At 32.8% G+C, this 24,605-nt stretch overlaps 1 protein-coding gene across 13 annotated transcripts in view; it reads right to left on the bottom strand.

Moving 5' to 3' along the window:
- Window positions 1-24,397, bottom strand: part of LOC145306501 (uncharacterized) — a 57,048-nt gene extending 32,651 nt beyond the window's left edge. For all 13 annotated transcript variants that reach the window (XR_013875024.1, XR_013875026.1, XR_013875027.1 and 10 more), the window contains exons 1-8: window positions 24,297-24,397; window positions 23,645-23,688; window positions 23,045-23,103; window positions 20,123-20,217; window positions 11,311-11,398; window positions 10,806-10,856; window positions 9,643-9,973; window positions 8,767-8,943 (exon numbers count right to left, since the gene is read on the bottom strand). Coding sequence is in view for 1 of the 13 variants with exons in the window: in XM_080148636.1 (XP_080004762.1) it covers window positions 8,767-8,943; window positions 9,643-9,973; window positions 10,806-10,856; window positions 11,311-11,398; window positions 20,123-20,217; window positions 23,045-23,103; window positions 23,645-23,688; window positions 24,297-24,369 (918 nt within the window). In the remaining 12 variants the exon portion in view is untranslated. The remainder of the gene's footprint in view (window positions 1-8,766; window positions 8,944-9,642; window positions 9,974-10,805; window positions 10,857-11,310; window positions 11,399-20,122; window positions 20,218-23,044; window positions 23,104-23,644; window positions 23,689-24,296) is intronic.
- Window positions 24,398-24,605: the final 208 nt, after the last annotated feature.

The raw sequence follows: 24,605 nt of genomic DNA, 5'->3' as shown, positions 1-24,605 counted from the left end.
AAAGTTGTTGAATAAGAAAAGGTTATAATAACTTTTGAGGACTAGTGTAATAAACAGTTGAATGACCCCTCCCTCCCTGATATAATGTTAAGAATTAATTTCGTATTTAAGGTCTTCTATTAGTTAACAATAATAACTGCGTAGTTTAAGTTTTTGTACTTTATAGTTAAAACTTAATCCATATAAATAGATTCATTAAGGACGATTATCAAAATAAGTTACACAGCTTTTAGGTTCAAAACAAGAGATTAAACAAAGATTCATTGATTCAGAAAAGGTTTATAACAAAACTAGGGGAGTGTATCTCTCCCCTCCCAAGGTAAATTGCCCCCTGAAAAGTAAAACTTAATATTATAATCGTACATTTATACATTCGAAGAAAACTTGATATAATACAAAGCTAGACAAAATTTTTCCGTATGACTGAGAAACGGTTCTAATCTACCGGATATTAATCAGTTTCGAAACGATACGGGAAAAACATTTCTCCTTCGCAGTTTGGACATACAAACAGATGAATGGAGTTGTAAAGCTGCTTCGCTAACAAACAAACAAATATTTTTCCATTAATTGTATTGTTAGAAATCCATATTATTCCCTAATTAATAAACAAACATTATTTAGTACTTACTATTCATAGCAGGAATCTAGAGGTATAAGATAATGACAGATAAATTGAAGTACATCCCCGACGATGATTCGCAAAATAACCCCTTCTGTAGATTACAATAAGTGATTGAAACTTTTGTACACTCAACTTGATAAACCAACTAATAAAACTTTATCAACATTCCCCCAAGTTTCTAAGTTAAAGAATAAGAAAACATTATCATAAAACTTTGGAGACTTGTGTATTAAACAGCCAATTGTCCCCTCTATCTCTGACTATTACACGTATATAAACAAAATAACTGACATAACCAATACCGCCCACAATTGAATTCTAATTTTGGTAACAAAATTTTTATTGATTAACAATTTTTGTTACAAAACAAAAAAGTAGTATGTTGTATTGTCATTAGCTTAAGATCTCACAAACCACGTTCAACAGATCGACTTTTCTTTTTAAGGAAGCTTCGCAGAGGTCCGTTTAATGCTATTTCATTTTTAAATTTAAACCTTATGTACAGATTTTAAAATTTATGGGGGGGGGGGGGGTAATGCAATCATCTTGTAATCAATGCGCAAATGGCAATTAGAATTTCGCTATGAAACTTGGTATGAGTAATCCTTAGTAGGTCTATTTTCACTATATCGAACAAAACTTTGGGAAGGTAACAGTTAACGGATTAGCCATTTAGCTGTTTTGTGGCTAATTTCAGGGCAAATATATCATTAAGGGGGCACTCATGTATAAATGGCACTTAGAATTCGAATTTCGATCTGAAATTTTGCATGAGTAATCCTTGGTAGGTCTATTTTCCCTAAATTGAACAAAAAGTTGAAAAAGTAACGGCTAACGGCTCAGCTGTATAGCCATTTTTTTAGGGCAAATCTGTCATAGGAAACAACTATTTGAAACATATTTTTGCTTTAAATCATGTAAAATTTTTTTTTTAGATTTCTAGTACTAGCAACTACCCGCTAGAAACGTTTGAAAACATTTTGGAGCAGCAAAGAGGAGCAGCAAATGGGAGATATAAGGAGATAGTTTCATGATGGATTTGCCTCGAAACAAGCCAAAAAATAGCTAAACGGCTGAGCCGCCAGCTGTTAGCCGATACTTTTCCAATTTTTTGTTCAATTTAAGGAAAATAGACCTACCAAGGATTACTCATGCAAAATTTTATATAGAAATTCGAATTCTAAGTACCATTTATACATTGATTATGAGATGGTTGCAATAACCCCCCTGCTTACGCAGGAATCAACTTTTTGAAAAATATTTTTGCTTTAACTCATGTGAAATATACCAATAAAAACATATTTTGAATTTCTAGTACCAGCGGCTACTGGCTAGAACCAGTTAAAAACGTCTGGGAGCGGCCAAGAGTATGATGTGTAGATAGAGCTATTGACGGATTTGCCCCGAAAATAGCCGAAAAATGGCTAAACGGCTAAGCCACCAGCCGATTGCAATAAAACTGAAACACTTTGTTTCGAATTAAATAAAATACTCAATTATACCCCTGGATACGCCTAGCTAGGGAAAAACTTTTGATTAGGTCTTTTGATTCTGCTCTCAATAAAATTGTGTAATTTGCTTCACCCAACAAACATTTAATCATCAATTAAACAAAAAAATCCTTTCTCAAACAAGACCCATCTTTCCAACAAATTTCTTTTTCAACACATAACATTTGTTTGCAGTTTCAGAGATCTACTAAAAAACCCTCATCATTTAGTTTGTAAAAAATATTTTATTTCTGAACATTTCTTTAAACTCAAATTAACTGTGTGCATTTGCAAATTTTTATAAAAAAAACTTTTAAAACACAGTTAACATTTCAAAGGATTAAGCTTCTTTGATATTCAGGTTATCTTTTAACTTAAATCAATTGTTTGCATCATCAAATTATACTTCCAATATTCTCAAATAAGTCAACATTTTATACCATGTAGTTTTCATTTCATGTTTCATTAAAAAAATGTACACATTTTTTCACTTTTTTGGTTAATTCAAAAGAACACCAATTCTTCCTCCATCCAAAAACCAAAAAAAAGCAGGATATCATAAAGATTAAAATTTTTCCCATCTCAGGAATAACTCCACCCATCTTTTTAACAGATTTCAAAATCCAAATCTCCAACCGTATACAACCAAGGACAAAGATAAATCCATAACCTTTTCATAACCCCCCACTCCTCCCACTTTTTGGTCTCCTCCCAGTTTTTTTCTGTCTCCGCCTTCAACCAAACTCACCATCCAAAACTCCGCCTATTTCCTAACCATCAAAAAAATTCCGTTAATAAAAACTATGCCCCGCCCCATAACTCAAACAAGGCCAAGAATTATTCCCTACTCCTCCTTTTTTTAAAACTAATGTTTTAATCTTTTATTTCAAACTTTTTCAGTAGTAATCTGTATTCTATGGTGATACCTAAGATTCAAAATAATTTGTGACATTGTTCTATATAAATGTATGTTTAATATCTTTGATCATATTTGCTGTTATCTAATGTCTCATGCCTATATTTTTTAGACAAAATGAATTGAAAATGATTGCTAAAATCGAAATATATCTTCATGTCTTAGAATAGTGTAATTTTTTTAAAATAGGTTGAAAAACATACTAACTTTAAAATAATCAATTATCATTGCCAGGGAGAAGAGGAGTCGAGGGGAAATTTTTTAATTTAACTTTCATTGTTTAATTCCATAGGTTAGATAAATGTAAAAAAATTATCGCCCATTGTCTTATCCCTTTAGATCCCTGTTGGTTGCATAAGTCTGACGCCTTTTAAAAACGAGGTAACAAGGATGACAACATCCATAAAAGTGAAGCACTGAAACGGTAGGACAAACGGACATTAACACTTATATAGTGTTGGAACTGAATAATCAGAATATAAATGTGTAAGAGTCAAAGCAAAATTGTGAGTAAATTTGTTGAAAAACTGCTTTATACAGGATAATGTTTATGGACATACTTTTTTTACATTTTACATACTTGATTATAGAGTTGCTTCGCTTATAACATTATACTTTGTTGTCCCTCCAAATCAACATATCAAAAATCAGATCAATCGGATGATTAGATTACATAAAAATTTGTTAAAAAGTAAAAAAATCAACATGTTTAAAGTGGACGTACGTTCAATCTTGTAATTATTATAGAGTTGCTACGCTTTCTAAATCGTACCTAACTACTAAAGGAATCACATGCCAAGTTTGAAATCGATAGGACAATTCTAACATGCCTAAATGAAAGAAAAAAGCTATCCGTGTGTGACAGACCTACGGACCTACCCTAATTATAGAAAAGCTTTTAAAAAGTGAAGAAGGAAAAATATCAATTACATAATATCATTATAAGGTTTCTAAATACTTTTTTACCCTAGATTACAGGAGAATACATTGAATATATAGATAGTACAAATTTAGCAAAGGAAGGTGTAGAACGCTAATATTTACTACATAGCTTCCTTTCTTATTGAAAAGAACTATAGACAAGAAAAAATTTTTAAATACCAAACTCTGAAAATCGACAAAAATTTATCACATGCTTTGTTTTTGTCAAACTAATAATTCATTTTTAACATAATACAAGAAAATTACTATGAAAATAATAATGTTTTAAAAAGTTAATATGTAGGTAAATGATTGGCAATAAAAAAAAAAAAGATTACGTCCTTTTTTAAGTTGTTCGAGACCCAGGAGGGTTAGGAGTGTGGAAGGGGGTTAGGGGGCAGGAGATGACTCCTGAATAAAAAGTTATATCCATAAAAGCTTTAGGTAGTCTAAATCATCTGAATGATTCATCAAGTAGTTACTTAGAAATCTAAAGTTGGGTCAATTTTTAGGGTTTTTGTATAGTGAATATTGTTATAAAATCTTAAAACACACACCTTTATGGAATTTTGTGAAAGCTATCGCTCCCTTTATCTTTAAGAATAATTTTTTTTCTCAAATTATCTTTTAATGATATAGTCAGGGAGGAAGGAACATTGGAATGTAAACTATACTGCTACCCAAAGTTTTATAAACACGTTATCGTATTCGTTGTTTAAAAATTTTGGTTGCTTTTATTGAATGTCAATTGGTCCAAACTTCAAAGACATTTAGGGGCGTAGCCGCCGCTACGTTAAAAAGAAAAACTTTAAATGGTTTTATGTAAATTATATTTAGTATAGTAGGTACATGTTTTGAATTTTAAATTAGAATTTTTATAATGTTTCTTGTAATAAAAGAACTGAAAAGAATGTTTGTTTTACCAAGGTTGGCTAACCTAATTTATGTGCGAGTAATCCTTGGTAGGTCTATTTCTTTAAATCGAACAAAAAGTTGGAAAAGTAACAGCTAACAGCTCAGCTGTTTAGCAGTTTTTGGGCTTTTGTTAGGGCAAAATTTTCGATAACAATACAAATAAACTATTTATAAATTTCTAGTACCAGCTGCTTAACAGCAAGACCCGACTTGAAACGGCTGGTAGAAGCTATAAAATGCCAAGAGTATCTTTTTAATACCAAATATTTTACGAATATCATTCAAAAAGTTGATTCCTACGTAATTACTGACGAATATGCCCTGAAAATAGCCAAAAACCGGCTAAACAGCTGAGCCGCCATCTGTTACTTTTCCATCTTTTTATTTGATTTAGGGAAAATAGACCTACACAGGATTACTCATTCCAAATTTCATCATGAAAATTCGGATTCTAAGTGCCATTTGCGCATTGATTAAGAGATGGTTGCATTAACCCCCCCCCCCCCTAGATATACCACACTTTTCTATCTGTAAATCGATTCAGCTGGAGCAAAACCGGTTGGAGTTACAAAAGATTTTACTTCACATGTAATTTAGCCAATGCAATTGCCTACAAAAATGTACTTCATCATCAACTTAATTGGACAACCCTTTCCCCTCCTAAATGTCCATTAAAACCTCGGAAACGGCAAAAATCGCCAAAAATCACGCCTACGCCTTCGGCGGCGAATAACGGCTAAACGGTCAGTCGGAGGGGAATGAAACATAAATAAAGAAATGTCCGCCTCAAAAAGTTGTTCAAGTTGATTAAAATTTCAAGTTGATTAAAATTTCAAATTGTGATTTTTTGATGGATTTCTTTGATGACATGACAGGCCGGTCAATTTTTAGGCCATTTTTTGCTGTTTTCGGCCCGCCACGCCCAAACGGTTTGAGATAATCTCACAGGACCTTTGGCCCGACCTAAGTCTGGTTATTTGTGAGGTCTAAGAAAAAAAAATCCCGGATTGGATGAAGCACGACGTCGCTGCGCGCCATCAAAAATCGCTGGTCGGCTCATTTTGCCCCCTAAAACCCTCACCTCGTGCCATTTTTCTGTGTAAAGATTATAATTATAATCTTTTGCGTAAGTCTGATTTTTTTCCCTAGACCTCACAAATAACCAGACTTAGGTTTTGCAAAAGGTCCCGTGAGATTATCTCAAACCGTTTGGGCGTGACGGCCCAAAAATCGCAAAAAATGGCCTAAAAATTAACCAGCCTGTCATTTCATCAAAGAAATCCATCAAAAAATCACAATTTGAAATTTTAATCAATTAATAACTTTTTTCTCATAAGAGATAATGACACAAGACTTTCACTTGGTGAAAATTCAGCATTGTTGGCCGCCTAGACTTTATATTTGGTGACCCTGGGGTGACGGGTTCAGTGCCCCCCACACCCACGAAGTGGGCATACTTTTGAAAATCACGTTTTTTCAGTTTTTCCCCGTAAAGGAGGAGAAGGAGTCGTTTTAGAGACTTCAAGCATCTCTTTGATGTTGAACAACTTTTAATGGCGGACATTTCTTAATTTATGTTTCATTCGCCTCCGACTGACCGTTTAGCCGTTATTCGCCGCCGAAGGCGTGATTTATGGCGATTTTTGCCGTTTCCGAGGTTTTAATGGACATTTAGGAGGGGAAAGAGTTGTCCAATCAAGTTGATGATAAAGTACATTTTGGTAGGCAATTACGTTGGCTAAATTTCATGTGAAGTAAAATTTTTTGTAACTCCAACCGGTTTTGCTCCAGCTGAATCGATTTACAGATACCCCATAAAAACCGGAAAAAACCGTTTTTTTATAAAATTCACGGCCGGTTTTGGCCGGATCCGGCTCAAAATTTGCATGGAGTCATCCTTTGATATTCCCAACAGTTGATACTTGACACAGCAAGATCCCAGAAAAGTGTGGTATATCTACCCCCCCCCCCCCCATCTTTTTAAAATCAAATATAAAGCAATGAACGGCCAATTAAAGAATAATATATATAACTTAATGTGACGAATCCACGGATATATTATTTTTTCTTCTTATTTTGTCTAATCTGTCCATTCTTTATTCTCTTGGCTGCTATACAAGATATAAGTTTCATATAGCCAAGCCATTAAGCAAGCTATTCTTAAGAATTTCATCTGAAAACTAAACAAAATTTTTGTTTACAAAACTTTTATTCAAGAAAAAAGGAGGAAATTTGGTAATTACTTAGAGAATTTTTTACGTTTTCCCTCATAAGTCGCTATGTGAGCACAGAAACCCCCCCCCCCCCCCCAAAGGGGTAGTTGAACAAAATGCATTCAAACTTAGTGAACTGCATAATTTTTCCTGTTCAAGACTTTAGTTTACATTTATAGGGCATACATTTGAAAGAATTTCAATTTTCTACTATGTAGTTTTAAAAATATCAGGCCTCGAAAATCGTATTCTTGTGATGTATACTATTTTCATAAAAACAGCATGACGATTAATTTAGTGGTGTCTTAATTTTTCGTTATTTATTGTAATACAAAATTAGAATTGTTTAATGGTATATACTTTTGCTTGAAGTCATTTTTCTGAAATGCAATCCATGCAACTAGGGTTGGCAATCCGTATCCGGGATCCGGAATCCGCCCAATTTTCGGTTAATTTTGGAATCCAAACCCGTATCCGGAATCCGTTTTTTAATAGGGGATTCGGATTCTTAATTGGTAGGCTAAAATTAGCGTCTTGAGTTTTTTCTTTCAACTCCGCCTTTTTGAAGGCAAAGATTTTCATCATTATATATAATTAATATCTTTTAAAATTTGGTTCTATTCTCGGAAGTGAATTATAGAAAATACCAAGAACATTAATTTTTAGGACATATGTAGCACTTAATTTTTTTAATTTTAAAAAAAAGTCTTTAAAAACATTACTAGAATCCGGAATCGGATTCCGGAATCTGCCCAAAATAAGAATCCGGAATCCACGGGAATCCGCCTTTTTTTGGACGGATTCTTGTAAGAATCCGAATCCGGCCCAAAAATTTGACTGATTGCCATCCCTACATGCAACTATCCCTTTTGAAATTAAATTAAAAAAAGAGGAGATAGTTATTGGTGTGTTTGTTTTTTATGCTTTATGTCAGGTTAGGTTATAATATGTATAGGATAGCCTCGAAAGGTTGAAAAACTGTAGATTTAGGTCCCACAGGGTCAGGACCATAATCTTTTTCAGGGATCATAAAGAATAAAACAATGAACAATTATTTTTTAACTCCCAAATGATAATAAACAAAATTGCTCCTTCTGTAGATTAATACCTATAATTTGTTGAAAAGTTTGTAAACTGCAAGTTTAAACCAACCAATCATTATCTAGTAAACGTAATCAATATTTTTAAACCAACCTGTGAGATGTCATCTTGATAAAACGTTTGTTACGAGTTAAAGGGAAAGTTGCATGAAGTGCATTTCAGAAAAATGATTTCGAGCATAAGTTCCAAGAATACCATCTAACATAGTACATGCCCATGTAATTTTTTATCACAATAAAAATTAAACAATTAGGCACCACTAAAATAGCCGGTATGCTGTTTTTGTGAAAATAGGACAGCCATATAAGTTACAGACATCATAATTTTCAAGTCTTGATATTTTTAAAACTACGTGGTAGAAAATGGAATTTCTTTCAAATAATATGCCCTATAGATTTAGTTTAAATCATTGAACAGGAATTGAAAAAATATGTAGTTCACTAAATTCAAGTTTAAATGCATTTCGTGCAACTACCCCTTTGTGAGGATTCCCTAAAGGGAAGAACTCAATTGGTTCAAAAGTTATTGAAATCTTATGCTACAGACACAAAAACCGTACTTCTTTACTTAATATAATAGAATTACCTCTATTGGTTGATCTTCATCGCTGCCTTCTTGTTTAACCTCGGGGAAAAATTGTCCACGTGAGAATTTGTCCCGGGGAAAATAATGTTCGTCAGGGGAATTTCTGTCTCTTCTTCTGATAAGGTCGGGCATGGCGGAATAATCTAATTCTTGCTTTACGTCCCGTTCTTCCTCTGCCTAGAAAAATAAAAACAAGGATGACAACATCACAAAGTAGTGATGCACAAAAAATTATGGAAATTAGTGAAAATAGGTATAAAAGTTGGTAAAATCCTGCTTGAAAGCTGTCCAAACGCTACGGGTATTTTATACTTAACTAGCGGCTTCGCCCCTAGCCTCTAGGGGCTATGCCCCAAGAGGTTTGATCAACCTAATTTTTCGTATTTTAGATTAAAAAGAAAAATGAAAAAAAAAATTGGGTGGGGGAATTTTTTTTTTTTGGGGGGGGGGGGAATTAATCGACGCCCCTATTTTAATTTTAGTTTTACAAAGAAATTTTATAAACCTTTCTGGGACCTATGAGAAGCTACCCTGTTAAGGAGAACCCGATCGGTTGAGCGGTTAGCGAGATCCTTCGTTACAAACAGACAAACAAACAGACTGACAGACATTGTTCTACTTTGTATTAGGTACTAGCGGCAAAGCCCCCAGAGGCTAGGGGCGAAGATGTTAACTTTAAAATAAAGATTTTGTCTATAGTTCTTTTCAATAAGAAATACACATATTTAGTGAATATTATCGTTCTACTACTATTTTTAAGCCTTAAAACACACACCTTTATGGATTTTACCCGAAACCTACCTTTCCCTTTATTTGAATATCTTTAGCATCTAATGATAAACAAAAATACCCCTAATTTTAATCAAAAAAGTTTACCTGCCAATCCGATTTTTTCGAAGCTTTTCTCAAATCCTGCGGTCCCATTTCGTTATCCGACTTGGGCGGGCTGACCGACATTGGCGAAGTATCAGATTCGCCGCCCCCGCCTGTATTGCCGATAGGAACCGAAATGCTTTCACTCATTTTAGGGCTTAAATCGAGGGCAGTTCCCTCCATATTTCTGCTGTTAATGACACCGCCGCTATCTACAATATTTCGGCTATTTTCACCGCCGCGCATTTTCTGGACAAGTTTGCTTTTCAACTTCTGTTTCATCGGCTGGGAATTACTGCGGATTACTAAATCTTCATCTCCGGCTTTCCGCTTCCTGAAAAAAAAATGTGCGGCAATCCATATCGATAAAAAGTAACAGGAAATCTGTCTGTTAGTGCGCAATCGCATGAACGTCCATCTATTTGTCCGTCTCTTTCTTAAATTGGATATGCCATTTACCATACAGGGATATGACAATAAAAAATAAAATAAACTAGTGCTTCCTCTAATTGCACTGAACCTACGTCGTATTTTTAAAAAATAAGGCGGGGGGGATAATTTTCCCCTTTGCCTTACCCCCCCCCCCCTCTGTTGGGAGACCCTAACCCTGTGGGGCCTAATTCTGCAGAAAAATATACATCAATTCATTTTTTATTTTAATATTTTTTTATTTTTAGAGCCAAAACATATTTAATTTGAGAAAATTGTGTGGTAGGTAGTATGAATTAAATGTGTTGTTAAAGTAAATTTAACGTGCAATTAATCAATTTATGTCTATTAATAGTCTGATATCCTTCATCACCAAAAACTAAGGTTTAATACTTGAATATCACAGAATTATTTTTACCATTTCATTACTGTTCTATCATACTTTTGTTCCATAAAAAAAAAGGCATTTAATAGTTATTTATCGCAACTTATTATTGACAGATTTCCGCAGATATTAAAATTAAGAATTTTGAGATTAAAACCAGTTTTGTAGTCCCGAGAGACCGAGGGCCGTTGTTAACAAAACTTGAATTAATTTTATGATTCATGGAAATAATAATATTTATGGAAAATTGTCTGTAATGCGAAGCTTTACATGATTTTTCAGTATCGCTGAAAACCGGTTCTAATCCAGCGGATTTTATTCGGTTTTGAAGTGATACTGGAAATGAACTTACTTGACATGTCTATCCACAAGGGCTGGTTTCATACCCGCCTCTAAGCAAAGCCTAAAAAGAATATCCAATTTGAAAAAGTTAATTTGGCCAAATTCATTAAAAAATTCAATGTTTTGCAGTTAGAATATTTCTCGACGGGCCCATAGCAAAAAGTTTCAGAATGCGATATGATAGATGATTTTTCAGTATAGTTCAGAACCAGATCGGATTCGGAGCCGTACTGGAAAATTCCTTTCCCATTCACCTAGTGAGTGCAAATAATCAGAAGGAAAGGGGACAATGGGCTGTTTATTACACTAGTCCCCAAAGTTTCAAAAACATTTTCCTAATCGTTCGCTTAACAACTTTGGGTACTTTAAATAAATTTCGATTGGTTGATTCAATAAGTTGAGTGTTCAAACGTTTCAATCTACAGAAAAGGGAATATTGTGTATCATCATTGGGGATGTACATTAATTTAACGGCCATTGTCCTATCCCTTCAGATCCCTGGCAAATACTAGTACCTGTAACGACATTTTTTACAAGCTTTTCTCGTGTTGTTCTCGATCTTGCAGTTGTTATTCCCAGTTGAACATTTGTAAACTCTATCACCTTAAATAAAATAAAAAATAGCATTACATGTCGTTTGTAACATGACCCAACAGACAGACTGACGGACCAAGTAAGTTGAAATTAGATGCTTTTTGGTCAAAGGTTCTCTTAACCAAAACAACAGCAGTTTATCTCATATAGCAACTTTAAAAATCTTATTCATCCCATAGGGTTACGGTCTGTCGAACGGCAGGGATATTGCACGTAAAGATAATTTATTTTGTCTCCAAATCTTATGTAAAAAAAAGTATTTAATGATTGGTTTGTCTGCTAAAGTGTTTACTGATTGGTTGTTTTAAATAAAGAAAATAATGCAAAGAGGGAGGGGAAATCAAATTAAAACTTATACTGGTACCCAAAGTTTTAAAAACACGTCCTCTTTTTCATTGTCTTGAAAAGTATGGGTACTTATATTAAATCTTGATTTATTGTTTCCAACTATCAGTGTCCAAACATTTCAACCAAAAATTTTAATCTACGAAAGGGGTAATATCATTTATCTTCAATGGGATGTACATTGATTATAATCCACTGTCTTATGCCCTGTTTTGCCTACGCCTTAAGTAAGCTCTCATACTTGTTTAAATCAAATTATTGCGAAAAAAAAACAAAGATGACAACACCCATAAAAGCGAAGCTCTAAAACGGTATGACAGACGAACATGAACTTTTGTAGAGTGTCAAAACTGAATATACAAATATAAAAATATTAAGTTTTGACAAACTTATATGTAAATTTGTTGCAAAACTTATTAAATACAGGACATACTGACATTTTTAGGACTTGATTATAGAGATGCTAGAATATAATAGGAATCGGTAGGTACTCCAGAAATCAGATCAATTGGATGATTATATCACATACAAAATATGGACGTAAGGACATTCTGGTTACGATTATAAAGTTGCTACGCTTTCTAAATCGTACCTAACTACTACAGGAATCACCATGCAAAGTTTGAAATCGATAGGACAAATCTAACATGCCTAAATTAACAAAAAAAACTATCTGTCTCGGACGGACCGACCCTAATTATAGAAAAGCTTCGCTTTTAATAAATTCCCTTTAAATGTTTCATAATATTTTTCAAAAGAACTTTAAATATTTTTCAATTATAGTTGATAGATACCTACAGGATTTTACAAAAATAATTAACGTCACATCTACAGTATGACCCTCGAAAAAGTATTTTTTAGCATCTGCAGCCCATATTTATCAACAAATTATTAAAAAATGTATATTTTCATGTTCTCTATAGATTTCCACATAAGTAGATATAAAAATATTTTTTTACCTCCAATAACACCGGAGAGTTTTAGAGCTAAAGTTTTGAAAAAGTGACTGAGAAAAAGAATTTTTTTTGTTTCTCATAATTTTTGGATGGTTATATTATGTTTTTCTGGTAACTGAATAATGATATACAAAGTAAAACAAGTTAACTAATTATTTCTTTTTTATTCCATCAAAAAATATTAATTTTTAATGGCAAAAAGTACTACTAAATGAATTGATTATTTGCAAATTTCAAGTTATTTATTTACCCTTATTAATGAAAAGAAATAATTATGACAGTTCTCCGCCCCCTTTTCTGACATCTCAATCATTTAATAGGGGGTTAATTAAGCTTTTTAGACTGAAAAATCATTTTGTTGTAATTTTATTTTCTTTATAACTTTTTTGTTATTAAAGTTAAGATTATGAAACAAAAATAATTTTCCTGCTATATTCATAAAGACTTATTTGGTTTTTAAATCTAAAACAATTTTGTCTAATAAGTAAGTGTTTCAAAATATTATTAAACTAAAAAGACTCAAAAAATATGTGTAAAAAAATGCTTTTAACTTAAAACCTAAATTTTTTATTTCATTTTTGTATAAAGTTTCTGCTAGCAACAAAAATAAAAGGATTGTTACCTTAGTTTTGCTAAAAAAGTCGTTTCATGTTAAAAGTTACTTTTTGCTCAGTTACTTTTTCAAAACTTTAGCTCTAAAAATCTCCGGTGTTATTGGAGGTAAAAAAATATTTTTATATCTACTTATGTGGAAATCTATAGAGAACAAGAAAATATACATTTTTTAATTATTTGTTGATAAATATGGGCTGCAGATGCTAAAAAATACTTTTTCGAGGGTCATACTGTATAATACTAATAATATATATTCTAGTGATGGCAATCCGTCGAATTTTTGGGCCAGATTCGGATTCCGGATATTATATATAATGATGATAATCTTTGCCTTCAAAAAGGGGAAGTTGAAAGAAAAAACTCAAGACGCTAATTTTAGCCTACCAATTCAGACTCCGGAATCCGCTATTATAAAACGGATTCCGGATTCGGATTCCAAAATTGGCCCAAAAATCGGCGGATTCCGGATTCCGGATCCGGATTCCGGATTGCCAACCCTAAAATATTCACTATATTATTTCACTGTAAAGGAGAAACATATCAGGTCAACGGTTAGCGAGATCCTTCGGCACACATCAGCAGACAGATTCGAGACATCATGTTACTTTTTATACGGATATTTGTTTGTTTAGAATAATTATCCTTATAATAATAAAGTAACAGGATGTGTGTTTGTCTAATTGTACCGAAGGATCCCCGCTAACAACTGAACCGATCGGGTTCTCCTAAACAGGGTAGCTTCTCATAGTTCCCGGAAAGGTATATAACTATTTTGGGGGAGGGTACAATCACCCTCCCAAGAGAAATCGACAATAAAAAAACGCCGCCCTGCGGACAAATTTGCAATAAGCTAAAAACATAACTAACACCATCAATCGGCGAAATAAATATTTTTGGTAAATAGCTCATTTTAAAATAGATTGAAAAGAAACAATTTTACGTTTCCCTAGAGGCCTCTGGGGCGTAACCGCTAGTAACTTAAAAATGTATTTATTTCATCTCTGAATAATTCATATGTAAAAGTCAAATATTATACCTTTAATTTTAAAAAAAAATTACAGGTTCCTCTAAATATGGATTTAAAATATCATTCTAAACAGTGAAATATACTAAAAATCAAATTTAATTTAATACTTTACTTCAATTTTAAACAATCTTAAGTAGCTACCTAACCAATTCTATACCTTTCTATGACTGTCTGTCCTTATGCCTGAATTGCTATAATGGAAAAATATATCTAAATACTCAGCTGCTTTTTGTCAACATTCTTAATATTTTTCAAGTATTAGACATACAAATGCGGTCGTACTCAGGTATAAGGTATAACCAACAAGTAAAATAAATCTAAAATAATATTTGGGGGGCAAATGGAGAGTAAGAGATATAAGTTTTAGGAAGTAGATTTGAAATCTGCATCAAATTTTAAGGATTTTTTTATAAAATTCGTTTTTTGTATAATTCTTTATCTAAAAGCGGAAATACAAATTAAGTTAATTAATTTTGGCATCTGTGATTGGTGGATTTAAAAAATCTGCGCTCTGATTGGATGTCGTACATCATTCAACCAATTAGAGCGCAGGTAGTTTAAAATCCACCTATCCTATTGGTCAAAATTAATTAACTTAAAATGTATTTTCGCTTTTAGATAAAGAATTTTACAAAAAACGAATTTTATAAAAAATCCTTAAAATTTTATGCAGATTTCAAATCTACTCCCTACATTAAAATTCCGGAAAACTTATATCTCTTAATGGAGAGGTCGTCAATTTTACGATGTGTTGCCCCCCAACGACAGCTGAAAACCACACATAGGTTTCGTGATTTTTTCTCTTATTATTTTCATTCTTGGTATAAGCTGGGTTGTACTACTTACAGGCAACTGTTTCTTTTACAAATAATTTCCGCGAGTTTTCTGTTTTCTGTCAATAGTTTAAAGGACCAATAGCTTAGGTATATTCTTTATATAGTCCAAACTTTGCATGGTGATTCCTGTAGTAGTTAGGTACGATATATATAGAAAGCGTAGCAACTCTATAATCGTTACCAGAATGTCCGTACGTTCATTTTACACATGTTGACTTATGGTTTTTTTAAAACAAATTTTTATGTGATAAAATTATCCGATTGATCTGATTTTTGGAATACTAATTCCTAGGACGACAAAGTACAATATTATAAATGAAGCATCTCTATAATCATTCCTAAACATATAAGTATGTCCTTAAATAGTATCCTGTATTTAATCAGTTTTTAACTAAATTTACTTACAATTCTGTTTCGACTTTTATACATTTATATTCTGAATTCTCAGTTCTGACACTCTACAAGTGTTAATATCCGTTTGTCCCACCGTTACAGAGCTACGCTTTTATGGATGTTTGCATCCTTGTTTATTTAATAAAAAAATATTTAGCAGTAAAATTTAAAAATGACATATTTTCTCTAGAATTAGAAAATTTCAATTAAATATGCTCTTTGATGTTAAACTTAATTACTTCTGTGATTAAAGAGGACTATCCACGAACAAGAGCAAGTGATTCTAAGCACCTTCCAGCATTGATCCTTGGCATTTTTTAGTGAATATTCTAGGTTCATGTTTATTATTTGGTTTATCGACTAATAAACTTTGATATGTTAACCACAGTTTCGTACAAATTCATCAAATGTTTTGATGAGTTCAAACTGTTGTTTAAAAGCTTTGACACAAAAGTATATCATTTTGATTAAAAATGTATGTTTAGAAAAAAGGGTTGGTAGCTTGTTATATTTTAAACAGTTTAATTAATGTACTTTTGCAATTTACAGCATTTGATGATTTTATTTTATTTTGTCCTTTGAACTCAACAATGCAGTTGATGATATTGTTTCTAAAAATGCTTTACATTTTGAAGTTTTTTTCATACAAAACCATGGTGAAGCATAACTTTTTAGTCGATAAACCAAATATTTAACATAAACCTAGTATATTCACTAAAAATATACTATGGATCAATGTTGGAAGGTGATTAAAATCACTTGCTCATGTTTGTGGATAATCCTCTTTTAATTTAGACTAGCGGCTACGCCCCTAGAAGCATCTAGTGGCACTTTAAATGTTTTTTTTTGTATTTCAAATATGTAGTTATTGTCTATGTTGCGTTCAAGTGTCTACGTAAAAAATATTTTTTTTCCTTCAATTTTTAAAAGATTTCCCTTTGGAGGGTGGTGGTACATTCTCCCAAAATAGTTACAAACCTTTCTGGTATACCTATACTATACAGAAAGGGTAATTATATTTATCATTATTAAAAATATTATTGTCTTATACCAAGATTACATGCAAAAATTAACAGAAGATTAGTTTGTCCTCCATTTAACTATCACTGCAATATAAGTCGAAGTTTAGCAACTCATGATAATTTATACACAATGGCACTTATAGTAGGAAGGGAGGGGACATTGATCTGTAAATTGCACCTACAGTTTTATAAAGACAATTTCTTATTGGTTACTTTTATTGAATTGTGATTGTTTGGTTCTAAACTTCAGAAGATTTAAATTGCTTTGGTTCTAAAACCCAAAAGAATTTATTTTAGATCCATTGTCCCATCCCTATGTCCCTGGATACATTATTGTAAACTAATTTTAGATCAATTATCCCATCCCTATGTCCCTGGATACATTATTGTAAACTAATTTTAGATCCATTGTCCCATCCCTATGTCCCTGGATATATTATTCTAAACTAATTTTAGATCCATTATCCCATCCCTATGTCCCTGGATATATTATTGTAAACTAATTTTAGATCCATTGTCCCATCCCTATGTCCCTGGATATATTATTGTAAACTAATTTTAGATCCATTATCCCATCCCTATGTCCCTGGATACATTATTGTAAACTAATTTTAGATCCATTGTCCCATCCCTATGTCCCTGGATACATTATTGTAAACTAATTTTAGATCCATTGTCCCATCCCTATGTCCCTGGATATATTATTGTAAACTAATTTTAGATCCATTATCCCATCCCTATGTCCCTGGATATATTATTCTAAACTAATTTTGCTCTCAGTGATAAAATTAAGTTTAGCATTCCGAGCAAGATTTTGAGTAGCAATGCTTCTCTATAGTTCGCAGGGGGTTTCTTACCTAACCTTAGAATAAAAAAAAATTTCTTTTAGTTGTAGTATCTATAGGACTATTCTTATGTACCAAGTTTCAAGTGTCTAGCTCAATATTTAGACCATTTTGCTCACGGTTTAAGTTTAAATGTCATTACGCCCACCCCCCTTATAGAAGTTGGCTTAAAAGTTTGGATGCGCTTATTAAATCCTGATTGCTGGACTTTGAATATTAGTGTCCAAACTTTTCAACCGATTATTTCATTATACTAAAGGGATAATTGGGATGAACATCAATTTATTTTGCATTGTCTTATCCCTTAATACCTCTGCTTGTTATGCACTTCTTTTAAGAATCTTATTATTGAGCTAAAATCATTTACAAAATCCAGAAAAATCTAGACTGAACCAATTTTAAATCTACTTAATTCTATTTAACTTATTATAAAATTGCTAACTTTTGAAAATCATATTAATAAAATGTATTAAAGGAAGCCTGCAAGAAATAACCCGCTTTAACTGCTGAAAGACTGCCACAAGTAGACCAAATACCCGAAATTTGAAGCCTTCAGCTTCCATAACAAAAAAGTTATAGGCATTTTAAAATGACATTTTATCTACAATGAAAATTTTGAAAGAATTGCAATGCTCATGTTGAAAACTTTGAAATTAAACTACGTGGCCTAGAAACAAAATTATAGGCTTATTTTTGTCATAAATTTAGGTTTCCAGTAACAAATTATATTTTTACAATAAAAATACTCATTTTTATAGTCAAAATCATTAAAAAAAATTAAGTTTTACTTGCGTTGTACCGAATGTACTGTACCCAATCAGAAGGCTGAATCAGCTTAACAACCAATCACAGCTAAGCTTGTATTAGTTTACCCCTTTGTTTCCGCTATGATTTTCGTTTAAAAATGCAATTTAAATCGAATTTTTTTCTTAGATTTTGACTATGAAATGTGGTGTTTTTATTGTAAAAATGTAATCAGTTACAGGCAATCTAAGTTTCTGACAAAGATAAGGTTAAAATTTTGTGTCTAGGCGACGTAATCTAATATTGTTTTTTCTTTTATGAGCATTGGAAATCTTTCAAAAATTCCGTTGTACATAAAATGCTATTTTGAAATGCTTAGAACTTTTTTGTTATTAAAGCTGAAGGCTTTAAATTTGGGGTATTGGGTCTTCTTGTGGCAGTCTTTCAGCAGTTAAAGCGTGTTATTTCTTGCAGGCGTCCTTTAAAAGCGAAGCTTTTCTACAAGTCTTTATAATATTATTAAAAGATTACTATTTACCAGGGTGGGAGTAAGAATCGGATTAAAATTCCGTTTGTTACCCAAAACACTAAGATTCTTATTTAATACAGGGAGTAAGGGAGGGGACAATGGATCCAATATTCAGTTATTAGGGGTCTTAAACCTTGTGGACTTGCCCAAAGTGTTCGTGAAAGTTTAGCAAGATTTTGGGGACTAGCTTGCATTCTTCAAATTTTCTGGATAAATCTGGTTTTCATGGCCTTATAGCGAAAATTCTTAATTTGAGTTTATTGTCCATTGTCCCCTCCCTTACTCCCTGTTTTTAATAGAATTAAACCGAGGCAATTCTATGTATGTCTATACAGTTTACTATTCACAGAATATGTAATCGTGTGAAAGGGAGAGGGCATTGGTCTGTAAAATACACTAACTCTAAAAAATTTATTTCTGCCCATGTCATAACATACAAATAATTTGAATGTTAATTCCCGATGATAATAAACAAAATTACCCATTATTTAGATTAAACAATTATGATTTAACAAAAGTACTCAAAGTTTAAGCCAACCAAAGAGGGAAACTAAAATTTGGGTTCCATTGTCCCCCCCCCCCCCCTCCTAGGATATATCAAAACTGTTTTAAGCCAGAAATTTATAATTTTGGTTCAATGACAAAATTATACCTATCCAAAACAAAATCTAAAAAACTATCATAATCATCATGTGAAGAAAAGTTATCTATCGCATCGTATTATAGACAACTTTCCACGGATATTAAAATGAAAAATTAAAATAGATTTGTCCCGAGGGATCAAAGGCCCTGACGATCAAAACTGGTTTTAATTTTATGGTTTTTATCTTATTATTCGTGAAAAATGGTTCTGAAATACGATGGTATACTTGATTTTTTTATCATGGCTGAGAACCGGTTCTAATCCAGGGGATATAAATCGGTTTCGAATACTATACATACTATAAATCGCTTTAAAAGTTTGTAACAATATGGCTTAATTTTGAAAATCATTTCTTGCTGTGTCATGTGAGCTAGGACACAAATAGCAAGATCAAAACTAGCGGCGGCTGCACACCTTACAATTAGGGACTCTTTATTCAAGAGGATAAGGGGTGACAGGAAAATGGCAAAAAATTGAACCTGAATTTTAACCGATTGAGGAGGTATTGAATAGATGCATTTCTATTTGGATATTGAAACACATGAAAAAACAAGGATGACTAGTCCCTAAATTTTTATAATAACATATTCTTATTCGTTGGCTTAACGACTTTAAGATTTTTTGATTGGTTGATTCATTAAGTTCAATGTCCAAACGTTTCAACCACTAATTTTAATCTACAGTATGGATAACTTGTGTAGTATCATTGGGGACGTACATCTATTTATCTGCAATTGTCTTATCCCTTTAGATCCCTGAAAGAAAGCCACATGCTAACCTGATCTTCTGAAGAAAGCTCTGCAGCTGTAGCAGCAAAAAGCTCCATAGTGTAAATGATTGGCCGCTGGTGCACCGCAAATCTGACAAGTTTGCCTGAAAAAAATAGATTATTCAATGATTTGTAAGCTTTAATTCCATTCAAGAACAGTAAACTGTATGACAGTATTGGAAATTCTTATTTAAATATGACAGGATGTCTGTCTGGCTTTTATGAGTCCGGGGAAGGGTTTAGAACTTTTTTGAGGAAAGCAAGAAATTGGAAATATTGTGAATCACTAAAAAAGAGGAGGGAGGGGTGACACTTTTTGTAACCCAAACCTATAAGTAAACTAAAAAAAAGAGTTAAGCATTGAAATTTTGCATTTGCTTTAAATACAATGTGAAACTGCAAAAATCACTGTTTTTCGCCAAAATTTGTTTTGCTTTTTCTCGCCAATTAAGACAATTTGGAATTATTTGAGACAAACTGATTGTTATCAATAAAATTTCCCTCGTATTTTCAATTGACAATTAAAATCAGGGATGCGAAGCCAGAACCTCGAGCTGTCATATTTTGCTGGAGCCGGAGCCCTTATTTTCAAAGCGGTTCCTGCTCGGGGGGTAGCTAAAAACATGTCCGTAGCCGCAACAAAATTTCTAACATGTCAATACCCAACAACAAAAAATGGTGTCAAGTGCAAATATAAGGGATTTGTTTGATTGTCCACTCCATCAATCACTTTCAACATAACCTGAAGAATTGAGCAAGGCTGTTCTTTTTAAGAGTAAAGGTTTAGGAAATTACATAGAGGGAGGGGACATTGGACTATAAATGACGTTAGTATCCAAGATTATTTTTAAAGCTTTGACCAAACTTTTCATTCTAAAATTTTAATTAGTCGTCCATTGTCTTATACCTTAAGATCCCTTGGTAAAAAGCAGAAGGATTTAGGCTGCAAGTGCTACAAGTGCCCCTAGAGGCGTCTAAGGGGCGTATCCGCCGATTGGGAAAATTTCATTTCGCTATCACTTTATCATTTGTTGAAAATGTAACTTGATGATCAGCAGTTTTGAAAAAATAAACTAAAAAAACAATTTAAAATACACTTAAAGTATATACTAATCCTCTACCTACTTATTTTTGTTTACATCAGCTTTTAAGCATTTTATATATGGTTTTCCTTTGCAGCCAAGCAACTTTTAAGTCCAAGAATGGTTTATAATTATTTTGAGGTATAGACGGTACCTCCAACCATCCCCCTCCCCCTAAATCTTTTAAAAGCTGAAATGGAAAATAGAGGGTCGACCCCTCCCCTCATCCATTTTCTGAATTGCCGCTAGTTGTTAACAATATTACAAAGCTGCACTAAATAATGAATAAGTTGTAAGAGAAATAAAGTGCAAGGGAATACAGAAAGGAATTATTATTCCCATTAATATTGTAGAAATAACTATCTTTAAAACATTCTAGGCTACTTTGTGGCTGTCCTCTCAAAGTGTCTGTTGAGCACTGAAAACCCCACCAGAAAAATAAGTGATGGAGGGGGTATTTTTTCAGTCTAACGCCTGCGGGGCTATCCAGTACCAAATATAACCTAACCCAATGTGACCACTGACCAAAGTGAGCAATGGGCAATAACATTATGTACGTCCGCTATAAAGATAAAATAAATTACAGAGAGAGAAATGCTAAGTGGATAGATAATGTTTCTTGGATGTATTCATTGTTATTAATTAAGATATAAATTGCATTAGATTGAAAGACAAGAACAAGAATGAATATCTACGTAAGTAGCGAAGCAAAAAAGATAATGGATATACAAGCGGAAATGTAATTTAAAGGCAAATAAGGGAAAATAAGAAAGAGAGAACTCGCTGATATAAACACGGACATTTCGAATTATGGAGCTTCGCTCCAAAAATATTGGGGGGGGGGGAGAGTAAAAATAATAGACAAGACCATCTCAGGACCTATATAAAGTTTTCTAATCTCAATCGGTTCAGTGGTTACCAAGATCTTAACTAGCAAACAAATATATCTACATGCGATGTATATAATAATAGTTGCTTAGACCTTAGCCTTTAGGGGAGGACGGATATGCCATGAAAATAGCCTGAAAACACCCCAAGACATATATAAACCTACCCTGAAAAGAAGTACCCATTAAGGGATTGGGGATCTAGAATTTCTATATTTATTATGTTTATAATAATTTTCTTATATAAGTTGTTTGTCCAAGCCTATTATTTTATCAATTTTCAAAATATTATTATTTGTTTATGTTTTCTACCACGAGAGGATTTTGATAAAAGTTTTTAGCAGTGTTGCGGAGCCGGAGTCGCCATATTTTGCTGGAGCCGTTATTTTCGGGTTTAGGGATAGCTAAAAAAATGTCTGGGGAAAAAATATTTTTTATACCTTGATTAATCTTATTGCTTAAATCTTATAATTTGGAACCAATTTAAGTGTTTGAGGTTAATTTTTCTAAAAAATCAAATTTTTAAAGGCCTAAAGAAAAAACTTTTGTTGAGTTTTTCTTGATTTTAAGTAGGAGCCGGAGCCAGAGCTGGAGCCGGTATTTTCAGAGGCGAAGCCGGAGCATCAACAAAATCAAACGGCTCCGCACCGCTAAACATTTTAGTGCATATATTTTAAAAAGAATGACGAAAATAGATATTTAATTATTTGGATGTACTCCATTAAAGTAATACTTCAATCTAGCTAAAATAACGAAACCCCCCATCTGAAACCTTTACCCCATCCCTTCCTCGTACTGGATAAACGAACTAACTAATAGATAAGGTCCATATTAGTAACCTAAATTGATACAAAAATATCCCCTGTTAATATATCCACGTATTCTATATCCATTATGACAATATACATAACAAAGCACAAAAACCATGAATAGACAAACAGATAAAGCTAAAAAAACCTCACCTTAAAAAATATCCATCATCTGCAACCCCTCTAGCTGGCATGTCTCCGCTCTCTCTTCTGTATATCATCATCCTTGTTTTTTTGTAAACTTTGGAACATTTTTCTTTTAAAAATTGGTAGATTTTTAAAAAGATTTCTTTTAAAGTAATTAGGGATACACTGATATGAATATGAGAGATAGATCAAAGAATAAAATTGGGACATGTTAAGAGAAATCTTAAAACAAAGTGTAATACAGTAAAAAAATCATCAATATAACCATTTTTAATGAAAGTTATTTGAAAACACAAGCCTCATAATTTCTTTGTACTATACTGTAACAAATATACCTGTTAATAGGAAGAAATATATGACTTTTTTGCTGTCAACTTAGGATATTAGGTAAAATCTTTACGGGAAAACTTAATATTTTGTTTTACTCTTTAGCTTTTCATTGATTTAAGAATAAAAAAAATGAAAACCTCAAAAAAACTTAAGTCGTTGTGTCAAAATAGAAAAAAAAATCTAAGAGGATAACGCCAAATCTTTTTAATGGACGGAAGGGTTAAAGCAATACTCCTTTCAGCAAAGGCATCAAAACGTAGGATAATAAAGTTTCCTTGAATTGTTTGGTCCCACTGGGCTTGCAGGTACACTGGTGGCATCTTTAATAATTTCATTCATACAATACACTTACATAATAAGTTTTACGATCTGTGTGTATAGCCATAGTTTCTTAGTTATTGAACCTTATTTGTCATGGAGTAGGACGGGACACTTTATTATAGCCACTAGGGTCAGTTCAGGCTCAATTTGACTTGACACGCTATCTCATGGTAGCTGCTCATTATTTCCTTAGCATCGCTGAGTATGGCAGGTGTCCCAAATTATGTCACTGTAATGAATGACGCTCTCGTCAGAGTATCTTATTTGTTTTTTACTTTATTTCAGGGGGGTTGGAGGTTCTGTGCTCGTAAAGCACTTTGGGGTAAAGCTCCAAATTACTTTAGATATTCCAATTAGTTTAAATCATGTTGATATATTTCAGAGAAATCAAGCATAATGCAATGTAAAGCTAAAAAAATACAGGCTGTTGTCGGCCAAACGGCTGAACTTCACAAAACATTATTAAAAAGTAACAGGATATGAGTGTGTGTGTCTGTCTCCTCCCCCCATCCCCCACCCCCAAAAAAAATTATTTAGGTAGGTATCTTTTTTTAAAAAACTAACACTGGACAACATATAAATTAAAAATTGTGTATTGTATAAAAACCTTCGTCTGGTTCTATTTTGACCTCCACCCCATCCCCACCTCCACTGTCCTCAACTCCTGCTCTTAAATCCATTTTTAAAGGTTCTGAAAATAAGATATATGTTTTTAGTTATTGGAATTTAAGTAAGGATGACAATATCCATAAGTAGCTGATCAAAAAAAATGGATGTAATTAGATTTCGAACCATCTAACCCCAGAACAACAGTAATGGAATGCCCTAAAAATCCCTAAATAAACACCCAACAAAACAACCATTTGATTGCAAGAACTTTGTCTGGAAGTCCTAACAGTGCATGGTCATGGGTTGT

This window comes from Acartia tonsa, chromosome 14, assembly GCF_053477335.1.
Source record: "Acartia tonsa isolate MP-2025a chromosome 14, ASM5347733v1, whole genome shotgun sequence".
In the NCBI taxonomy this organism is placed as follows: Eukaryota; Metazoa; Arthropoda; class Copepoda; order Calanoida; family Acartiidae; genus Acartia; species Acartia tonsa.
Note: the sequence above shows the minus strand (reverse complement) of the source record. Positions and strands in the feature narration are given on the sequence as shown.